At 45.2% G+C, this 11,384-nt stretch overlaps 1 protein-coding gene across 1 annotated transcript; it reads right to left on the bottom strand.

Annotated features, from left to right (window-relative positions):
* Positions 1-2,204: 2,204 nt before the first annotated feature.
* On the bottom strand, positions 2,205-10,992 carry nr5a2 (nuclear receptor subfamily 5, group A, member 2). Its single transcript, XM_029149170.3, has 3 exons — positions 10,180-10,992; positions 7,099-7,217; positions 2,205-3,843 (listed from the first exon to the last, which is right to left on the bottom strand). Exons 1-3 carry the CDS (start codon positions 10,259-10,261, stop codon positions 3,601-3,603), a joined length of 444 nt encoding a protein of 147 aa, XP_029005003.1. The 5' UTR covers positions 10,262-10,992; the 3' UTR covers positions 2,205-3,600.
* Between the last annotated feature and the right edge of the window lie 392 nt (positions 10,993-11,384).

Genomic DNA, 11,384 nt, shown 5'->3' with positions numbered 1-11,384 from the left:
CATAGAGAACCAGAGCTGACAGATTGCCAAGACCCAGAAGGAGGCTGGCCCGTACTGCGCTTACCAAAAGTGCCTCACCGTCGGCATGAGTGGAAGGTACGGCAACACGTCCACGCTCTCGCGGCTCAGGTGTTCGGCTCACGCGTGGAGCTGCTGATTTTATGATCCAGGGCCTCGTGTGTAAAAGTCAGACATGAACCTGTGCTGCTGGCGAAACATTCTAAAGAAAAAGTTGACCTTTGCAAAACAGAAACAGTGATTATTATTTAGAATATTTTAACCCACGTGACCCTGGAGGAGAGGAGCGGTGGCTGATTGAACATGGCGAGGTCACTGCATAGAAAGGGTTGAAATAGAGGAAAAGCACCGCTATGTTATAAAACCATACGAATAAAGGTCTGCAATAAAAACGTCACTGACTTAGAAGCGAGCAGTCACTGCAAAAGTGGCCTCACAATATAAAAAATGACTCATAACACAGAGGAGTGGACCACATTTGGTGCATGTAGCATGTATCATATTATTGGAAGATTATCCTGAGGTTTCATAGTAAACCCCAGTCACTAAAACATGATCTGTAAGTTACAGTTCCCATCTGCAGCCGCGGAAAAGCAGATCCAGGCGGCGTTGGTGCCGTCGGCGCGCGGCATCGCACAGTATTCGAGATATGATGCCTGTTTGCAATTACTGCTTCTGAAAGTCGGGAAGGAAAAAGTTAGAACATGGAGGGTTGAGCGCTCCGACGCTCGCGCAGAGGTGCTTTAAAAGCGGGTAGCGAAGTTCTAGTGAAACGACGAGGCAAGTGTTTTTCATGATTTAACAATGTGACCGTCGAATGCGACGCCTCGGCTGCTTTCTTTTACCTCCCTAAATTAAGGAAATCCACAAATAAATAACTGAACATCTGATCTGACCAAAATGCTTGGATTCTATGGAGTTCAGTCAGTTGACAGTGAAGCACTTGTTAAGTTGTGCTGGTTTGTTAGTCTTTGACTTGGGGGCTCTGGTGGCGCTCCTGAATGAGGCAGACAGAGCAATAGGTAAAATGTTAAAGTCGGCGGCGAGAATGGAAATGATGGTACTTTTGGCCAGACGCTTCCAGGCGTCTTTGTTTAATTTGAACGTGGCTCAGGACCTTGTTAAACACGGCAGTGCAGAAGTGACAGGACCAGGGAGCGAGGAGCATTTTAAGATAATAAAACCTGATTCTTCTTTTTACACATAGTCAAACAGGTGTCTTTGAAATCAAGAATCCAAAGTAAATAGTGTGACCTGAAGATTTTTTATCGTAAAGAGGTAGCGGTTGTTATTTTACAATGTTGTCATTTAAAAATACAGCAAATTAGTTTACATGGTGCTGCCTTTAATATGAATAGCTCTTATGTTATTTATACAATTTCAGTCTGCTTTGCAATTTAAAGTCAGCAAAAACTCCTCAGGCCCCTGAAATTACAGCAGAATAAAGCAAATATGTTAAAGAAATTAGAGCCTGGGCGTGTGAAGGTGCAGCACAGACCGCCCAACAGAACCTTTCCAGAGGCTTCTCCCTCCACCTGCCACTCGCGCTGTAATTAATTGCTGTTAATTGTGAACGGCCGCTGGGCAGAATGTCCCAGCCTGTCATGTTCCAGCTGACGTGGGAGGGGGGGGGGGGGGGGGCGCTTGATTCACTTAGCTGGCGGTAGCTCTGGGCTCGGGGGCAGGACGGGCCCTGCAGCGCTCTGTCACGGGCCAGAAGCTCCAGAGGGCGACTGCTGCCACGACCAGTAAAGACCTCTCACACAGGACCCCTGACACACACACACACACACGCACACACACACACGCAGGCGCATACATGTATTCATGAGGTACCTAAAAACTGTGCACAAGGCCACAGGCCAGAGGGGCTCTGGCCTGTGGCCTTGTGCACAGTTTTTAGGTACCTCATGAATAACATTGTATGCCGCACTGCAGTGTGTGTGTGTGCGTCGTTCGTGTGGTGTGTGTGGGCGGTCCAGGGTCCTGTGTGAGAGGTCTTTACTGGTCGTGGCAGCAGTCGCCCTCTGGAGCTTCTGGCCCGTGACAGAGCGCTGCAGGGCCCGTCCTGCCCCCGAGCCCAGAGCTACCGCCAGACTACAGTGAATCAGACGGCCCCCCCCCCCCCCTCTCCCACGTCAGCTGGAACATGACAGGCTGGGACATTCTGCCCAGCGGCCGTTCACAATTAACAGCAATTAATTACAGCGCGAGTGGCAGGTGGAGGGAGAAGCCTCTGGAAAGGTTCTGTTGGGCGGTCTGTGCTGCACCTTCACACGCCCAGGCTCTAATTTCTTTAACATATTTGCTTTATTCTGCTGTAATTTCAGGGGCCTGAGGAGTTTTTGCTGACTTTAAATTGCAAAGCAGACTGAAATTGTATAAATAACATAAGAGCTATTCATATTAAAGGCAGCACCATGTAAACTAATTTGCTGTATTTTTAAATGACAACATTGTAAAATAACAACCGCTACCTCTTTACGATAAAAAGATCTTCAGGTCACACTATTTACTTTGGAGTTATTGATTTCAAAGAAAACCTGTTGACTAATGTGTGAAAAAGAAGAATCAGGTTTTATTATCTTAAAATGCTCCTCGCTCCCTGGTCCTGTCACTTCTGCACTGCCGTGTTTAACAAGGTCCTGAGCCACGTTCAAATTAAACAAAGACGCCTGGAAGCGTCTGGCCAAAAGTACCATCATTTCCATTCTCGCCGCCGACTTTAACATTTTACCTATTGCTCTGTCTGCCTCATTCAGGAGCGCCACCAGAGCCCCCAAGTCAAAGACTAACAAACCAGCACAACTTAACAAGTGCTTCACTGTCAACTGACTGAATAAATAGAATCCAAGCATTTTGGTCAGATCAGATGTTCAAGTTTTTATTGGTGGATTTCTTAATTTAGAGGAGGTAAAAAAGAAAAGCAGCCGAGGCGTCGCATTCGACTGTGTCACATTGTGAAATCATGGAAAAACACTTGCTCGGTCGTTTCACTAGAACTTCGCTACCCGCTTTTAAAGCACCTCTGCGCGAGCGTCGGAGCGCTCAACCCTCCATGTTCTAACTTTTTCCTTCCCGACTTTCAGAAGCAGTAATTGCAAACAGGCATCATATCTCGAATACTGTGCGATGCCGCGCGCCGACGGCACCAACGCCGCCTGGATCTGCTTTTCCGCGGCTGCAGATGGGAACTGTAACTTACAGATCATGTTTTAGTGACTGGGGTTTACTATGAAACCTCAGGATAATCTTCCAATAATATGATACATGCTACATGCACCAAATGTGGTCCACTCCTCTGTGTTATGAGTCATTTTTTATATTGTGAGGCCACTTTTGCAGTGACTGCTCGCTTCTAAGTCAGTGACGTTTTTATTGCAGACCTTTATTCGTATGGTTTTATAACATAGCGGTGCTTTTCCTCTATTTCAACCCTTTCTATGCAGTGACCTGCCGCCATGTTGCAATCAGCCACCTGCTCCTCTCTCAGGGTCACGTGGGTTAAATATCTAAATAATAATCACTGTTTCTGTTTGCAAAGGTCAACTTTTTCTTTAAATGTTTCGCCAGCAGCACAGGTCATGTCTGACTTTTACACACGAGGCCCTGGATCATAAAATCAGCAGCTCCACGCGTGAGCCGAACACCTGAGCCGCGAGAGCGTGGACGTGTTGCCGTACCTTCCAACTTCATGCCGACGGTGAGGCACTTTTGGAAGCGGCAGTACGGGCAGCGCTTCCTCTGGGTCTTGTCAATCTGGCAGCTCTGGTTCTCTATGCATGTGTAGCGCTTGTTGTTCTGGACGGTGCGCTTGAAGAAGCCCTGCGGAGAGAACCAATTAAGACGTCAACCCGCTTGACCCCTGCAATGCGATGGTAATTGGCCCATTCACGCTCCCAGACAGATGGAGAGGGACAAGCCTAATGGACACACACACACACACACACACACACACACACACACACACACACACACACACACACACACACACACACACACACACACACACCATCTATAAGAAAAGTAAATACACTTGACAACAAAAACATAATATTTTACATTTTTCATACACTCACACCAAGAAATTATTATTATTTTTACACAATGCATTCACCTTATTGATTGAATTCTCCACAAATCTGCTTTACTCACCATCTCTGCTGCACCATAAACTAAATAACTAACTAAAGATATAACATCTAACCTGGCTCCTGTCAGAATTACATCCCAACTCAACATTCTCTGTTCATGCAAAGACTAAAATTTACAGAGAAAGCTTTTTTTTCCAGCTCCCTACTTAATTATTGAAGAATTGTAAGAAGAGGAGTCCATAAAAAATCCAATAAATGATATGTTTCACAGTTCCAGGTCCACAGACACTCATACCTGCAATGTGGAATTAATTATTGGCACCGGCAGTGAAAATCAAACCAAGTGAAGACAGTATTAACCTAAACCAGATCCATAGCCTAGGAGGGGAATGGGTAAACCGGCTCCTTTCAAAAAATAAAAAGGACCTGCTGCTGTCAATATCTCACCAAACACAAATTTAATTGACAATCTGCATGTCCTGATTGCCCCTCACTGCCTCCCCAAAAAACACTGCGCTTGGTTTTGGATTATTGACTCTTCGGTGCTAAAAAAACTCAGAAAGCTTCAGAAAGAACTTTTTTTTTTCTTTCCTGGTTTTCCATTTAGCGCAGAGTGTTTGCTATAAATGTCGGAGCCAAACAAGTCTGCTAACATAAAAACCACACAATGCCACTTATGGAGATTAGGTGGACAACGTCTCACTGAGCCAAGAAAACACAGGCATCAAGGCTCATTTTTATGCAGAGAGGACTTATTGCATCCAACGTCTGCCTCGCTCTTTTAACGCCGCAAATGACAAACATACTTTCACGTGGAGACGGTCACAAACTGTCAACCTGGCTGTTAAAGACACACAGACTGCATCTCAGTAGTTGACTTGCGTTAGCAGTCGCTACTAATTAGCAGACAAAATAACCAATAACGAGACCTTTGACGTGAAAACTTTCTTTTCATCTTTGCGTTTTTTTTCCCATTAAATAAAATGGCTCTGACCCACTGCTAGTCGTTATTCATCCACTATTATCACACTTTCCACATGTAGTTTAAGATTTAATCCCTCAGTTTGGAACCGTAACAGATGCGCATTTTCAGGCAGTTTTCCACTTCCTGAGGTCTCACTAACAGGTATGACGTGGTTCCATCATCATTAAGTCATGGTGACTATGTTGTGGCCTGGAGGATCTCAGCTGACTTTACATTTGTATAGTGACATGGAATGAACGCTGATGTGCTGTTTGCACATTTGTGTTTGCGGACTTAGGAACCATGTTGTCCAGGTGACTTTCTATGAGTACAGATTTTGCTCGATGTGCAGCCCAAACCCAGAAACCTGGGGATAGACGGGCATCTGTAGGGGAGGGGGGAGTTACGAACAGAGAAGGACGAAAAAATAATTATAACAAATAACATGATTGTCAGAAAACCTAAAGGCCACATGATAGCACATTTGAAAATATGAACTGAAACATAATTTTCCAGGTCTCCTGCAGCTGAGCAGGAGGAACCTGGAGGGAGGTTGCTACAGCGAGAACCTGTGCTAATAGCGAATGCCTGAATCCAATGAGAGCCTGTAACATGTCAACAACCTGATGTATCAGTTCACCCCCGACCATCACACTTTTAAAACGAATATACTACCTGCATTTTAGAGATAATCAATGGCAGGCTTCAGGTAATTATCAATATTATGAATGTTTCAACAAGGATATGCTGCACTTTATCAGAAGCCTCCCCGTCTGCATCCCGTGCACACGTGCACGCGGGGGCGTGCGCCAGGGCTTCGGCCCGACTGGAACACGAGCCTGCGCCGACGCTGACGAGCTGCAGAGAAGCCACTGACGTCTCGCTTCAAACAAGCGCTTAGCATCTCACGGTCACAACACGGGATCAAATCTATAACATGTGCTTTGAATAATGACCACATAAGCAAGAAATGTGCACATCGATGCCGCGAGCCGCAGTTTTACGGCGAATAGTGTTCGCACAGAGACATTTGTCTCAGCTTAATTTTGCGTTGACAGCTTTACTGCACTAAACAAAAATATGCGGGTGAGGCCTATTAGTGGAGTGTTGAGGACTGCAGTGGAAATGGGCAGAAAGGGAGCCACAGCTTGTTGATGGAGCTCGGATTAAATGCACCAACTGTTTACCTTACTGTAGTGGAAAGTTTGAGCAAGCGGACAATGTAGCTTTGCTCTAAATGAACTTGTGATGAGAGTTTCAGACAGTGTGACACAGGCTTGTACAAACAGATTCATTATAACTATGCCCCCCCCCCACCTGTCCACCTACAGTACTGACTGGCTCCCACAATGACTAAACTCCACTGCATGCGTTTGAACCCGTTCTTTTCACACTAGCTTACTCAAACCTCACACACACACACACACACACACACACACACACACACACACACACACACACACACACACACACACACACACACACACACAGGAAAGGTTTGCTCGATCCACTGTCACAACAATATTTGACCCTCTGCTTCTTTTGATGCAGATTTTCCTGCATGTTTAGGATGAGGAACTGGATTTTCACTACAACATCAACTAAGTGCCTGCAATGCAAATATGTCAATGCAAAATATTTACATATACCTCAACTGAGACACATGCATTGAAATATGAGTCACTATTATGTGTGTGAGGTATTTTTATCTTATAATCCAGTGCACTTAAGAGTAGTCGTTGCTACGGAGTCCTGCAAAGCACACACATATACACATTATTGTAATGTAACCACTGTGATCCTAATACTCACAGGCTTTGATGCGTTGCAGGAATTTTCATAATAATTAATTAGACGACTATAAATAGCCGTGACCTCGCTGACAAAGACTATTTTAGACTTTACCACTATTTATACGTATGAACACTGAGGCAAAAGCACACAACGCCACAGGCTCACGACCACTGCGTAAATGTTTGCTCGTGGCGTGTTTTGGGGCTTTTTGTGGACGAGGGCGCTCACCTTGCAGCTCTCGCAGGTCAGGAGTCCGTAGTGATACCCAGAAACCTTGTCTCCGCACACGGGACACATCTCGTCCAAGTCTTCGTCATAAGAATAGTCCATCATTTTTAACTGGGGAGCTGCGGAGGAGACACGGACACACGGAGAAAAGTCAATTTCATTGCAGTGCGTTTTCCAAAAAAAAAAAAAAAAGAAAAGGGATTTCATCAATCAAGACGAACCGCGGGGAAGCACGCGACGACGAAGCTCGGAATATTTCAACGTCCCCGGGACTTTTGGAGTGGTTTAATCTTAGGAAGGGAAGAAGATGATTGGTAGATTTTGGACCGGCTTAAAAGGACGCAACAGTTTATGTCCTCTCATTGCCGTCGTCTCTCCTACAGTTACAGAACAAAATAAAAAAATAAATAAAAAAATAAAAACCTCGTGGAAGTGAACCTCATAAATATGCATGCGCCTAAGTCCCGGAGTCGCTGGGGGAAATGAGGAGATATTAGAGTTAAGGATTGGAGGAGAAGACGTTACCGCCCACAGACAAGCGAAGGCACACAGAGAAGCCCTTATCTCTGCAGGCGAGGCGAAAACATCCAAAACCAACTTCAACCAACATTATTTTTCCCTCTCGAAGAAACGGCCGCAGCGCTGGAGGCCGGAGGTTCGTTTCTGGCGCGGCCATAACAACGTTTTCTGCGATTTTTCTCAGCGCTGGAAAGAAATTACGCCAACAAATAATGAAGATATAAATGTGTTTTTGGTCATTCCAACGCTAGTAAATCAATTGTGAATTTTAGCAATTAAATAAATTATCGATGAATTAGTTTTTTCTTCCGTTGCCTATTATATTTAACGCACTACGCGATTGTGGTGATCTATTTGTTGTAGTCCCGCTTTTGCTTCGTGTGTTAGTAATACGCACGTCGATAAGTGTGGCAGCGCTGAGCAAACAGCCAGGCTGACATTTACAGCTGTTACAAAAGCATTTATGGCTCTAATCATAAAAAAGCAGCCAAGATCAAACAGGAAAACCTCAGTGGATGTGGCTGTAAAAGTGGAAATATTTTGTCAACTAGACGCCTTCCAAGGCCTTCAAAAGCACACACACACACACACACACACACACTGCTCTGCTTCAAACTGCACTCATCTGCTCACTGAGACCTTTTAATTAGACATGATTTCTGGTTTGTTAACGCGCTGCCCTGCTGGGATCCGTCCGCGCTGCATATTCCAGCTGAAGCAACAAGTTCCACCGAGCTGCCGTTTTTTTTATTTATATTTTTTTTTTTCATTTTTTCCACAGAAGCTTCGAACCTAAGCGCCAGTCTCAACGCTTTCGCCTATAAAGCGGACAGAGGGGGAGGTTTGTGTGGCCCGTTCGCATGACGCGCCACAGCTGCAGATTTAGACACATTTTCACGAAGAAAACAAATATTATACCATTGCCTCACGGTTGCAGTTGCGGAATTGTGAGAAGCCACGGCAAATACAAGTAAAATAGCACCTGCATTTGAAAATCTTCCCATTGCCACAAATACTTTCTATTATGATACTATTTTCGGGAAAATAAACTTTGTTTCTCAGGGTTTACGCAGATCTTCATCTTTTTTTATTGTAGATTCTATTCGCTGCCGCTGTTTGTAAACCATTGTTTCTAATTTTAGGGTTTTATAGCATCATATAGAGTTGGTCTTGCAAAGAGGAGTATAAAGATGAGTGCATGTGGGAGTTTGGTTGCGTCCGTGGTCGACAGTGGAGGATGTGCGCGTCCGGTGTGTGTGGGTTGTGAATTTAGGGGGAGCAGAAACACACCGTGTCTCACCTGCTCGCGCTCGCCTCGACGCTCACTTGATCAATCTCCGAAACCACTACAGCGTGTGTTGTCGCAAAAGCCGTACAAATCCGCTCCTTTCCTGTGTAAACGCAGATAACCTGCTCCCTGACAAGCCACTCCTCGCCTCGTATTAGTTATCAGGTGCCATAAACCGAGTTCGGGCTAATTGATCGCCCGTTTATATGGCGGTGGAATGACGGGAAGAATGAGGAGGGAGCGTGAGACTATTTTCAATGGACTGCCGGTAAATTGTCGCTGGATTTACGTCTGCCTTGTATAAAAAAATATTTCGACTCGTGCCACGTGAACGCAAAAGTAAAAGTGGTACGAAGAGGTCTGCATATTTTTTATAAAAATGCACATTTAAGGTTCTGACATCGTTAGTGATACGTGAAAATGTAGTAAAATAAAAATGTAACTACACACGTGGGCATTGCGTCCTAAAAGCAAAATGTGGTACCGAGGTTTAATCCACTTTTTAAATGATTTTTATAATTAATTTTAGGCCAAACTTTGACAACAAAAAACACACTCACTTTGAACGTATTTGTCACACTTTAAGCGTCGTTGTATATTCGTGTAATTTATACATTACACGTGAATTAATAGGCGTATTAAGCAAACGTTTACTGGCCCGGATCGCCCTGCAAAATCAAACCTAGTTTATTCTCCATTCTTTGCAAGAAAGTGTGTGGAAACTGTAAGAAAAAAACCGACTAATTCTAGAAGTTAGTCTGTTCTTTATAATCCACTGACTTAAGTGACGTGTACTAAATACACAGAGCTCCTCTGCTCAACCTCAGCTTTTACGCACCAGGCGCCCGGACACTTCCAGCGTGACTGACAGCTGGAAATGGGCATTGTCTGATCACGGGCCAAACCTTCAAAAAGCGAATTAAAGTACACACATAGTGCGAGACATTCATTATTACAATAGACTAAAGATGGGAAAAAATATCCTGCAACCGTATATACGTATAAATGTATATATTCCAAAAACTCTCTATACACCATAGTTTTGCGCAATGATTCACATGCTCCTTTTAAACTGCTAACGTTGACTGTCACCCGCTGTTAATCTGGACTGTGTGCAACAAACGCAGTGGTTCTAATGCCGTTCACATGTTTCGGTCAAATCAAAGCAACCTACGCGGCGAGAGCGTCCAGTCCGAGCAGCCGCCGCGAGGAAGCAGCGCGCGCGCGCGCCGGGAAACGCGTCCGGCGAGATTCAAATGAATGACAGGTCTTACCTTGCATGTTCCTTGGCATGTGCCCCTGTTCGCCATACGATCGAGTGAGTCCCGGGGATTCAGTCTCGACTTTGGGCAGCATGTCAGCGCTGCCGGCCTGAGCTGGACACTCCGCCGCTCGGCGGGACGAGCGGACGCGACAGGCAAACGTCTCCAAACACACCTCAAAGTGTCCCAGATGACTTTTAGCTGGTGGTTTCTACCCTGACGTCCCTGAGTGCCCTCAACTTATCGGAGCATGCGTTGGACGCAGAGCCTAGTTCAAAGCACACATGCTGTCTCCAAGCGGCTGCGCGGCGCTGATGTGGATCTGATTTAGTGTCACTAATTTAATTTGTCTGAAGTGCATTTGCGCAAAATGCGCAATAATGGAGACCCACACTGGCGGGGGTTCCTTCGATAATTATTAACGATCGCTTGCGCGCTGAGTTAGGCAATCAGTCTCCTACTCAAACGAGAAAACTGTACGGCGTCCGGATTAAAAGACGGCGGTAATTTTCCCTTTAGCTTTTCCAGAAGTCACCTATTAAAGTCGGGCTGTCAGCGTAACTTTCAGCCTTCACCAACGAGTACGCGCCGCCGGGGCCGCTCTCTCCTGTGCGTAAACTCGGATTTGGCGTGTTGGTCGGACTGTCTGAAGATGTGGAGACCTCTCCTCCTCCTCCTCCTCGCGGCTTTGTTTACTCCGCTTTCTCCAATCCGGGGCGCATGCGGTCGTCTGACATCATCTTTGCCTGATCCAATCAGGCGAGAAGACCGGGAAATATCGCCTCAAACCCTCCGGTTCCATCTCTCCAAAATCTCAGCTGTTTAATCCCTTTAATGATGCAAAAGCGGAGAGAGAACGAGGAAATCAAGCGAAGTGATGCAACTTCATGCGAGCGCACGAAGTGAAACGAGGTATGCAAGTTGCAGCAGGAGCGTAATGCAGCACACGCATGCATGCATTAATAATAGAAAGTTCTGAGACAGAAGTTAATTATTTTAATATCCATAACCTGAATGTGTTAATTTCGCTATTTAATTAACCACAGTGACGCATTTTTTGGAATATTCCTGGAATTTTGGCATTCTAGTAAAAACTCAATTTAATGACCCCCAACATGAAGTGACCCCCCTCGCTTTCTGTCTTTTTCTTTCTTTCTTTCTTTCTTTCTTTCTTTCTTTCTTTCTTTCTTTCTTTCTTTCTTTCTTTCCTTCTTTCT

This window comes from Betta splendens, chromosome 4, assembly GCF_900634795.4.
Source record: "Betta splendens chromosome 4, fBetSpl5.4, whole genome shotgun sequence".
NCBI classification, from domain to species: domain Eukaryota; kingdom Metazoa; phylum Chordata; class Actinopteri; order Anabantiformes; family Osphronemidae; genus Betta; species Betta splendens.
The sequence above is the reverse complement of the archived record's forward strand: the minus strand, read 5'-3'. Positions and strand labels throughout refer to the sequence as shown.

Coding starts and splice junctions, on each gene's coding strand:
- nr5a2 (XM_029149170.3), bottom strand. CDS start 10,261: ATGCTGCCCAAAGTCGAGACTGAATCCCCGGGACTCACTCGATCGTAT. Junction 7,218..10,179: donor CATGCCAAGGAACATGCAAG/GTAAGACCTGTC, acceptor TCTCCTCCGCAG/CTCCCCAGTTAAAAATGATG. Junction 3,844..7,098: donor TGACCTGCGAGAGCTGCAAG/GTGAGCGCCCTC, acceptor TTCTCTCCGCAG/GGCTTCTTCAAGCGCACCGT.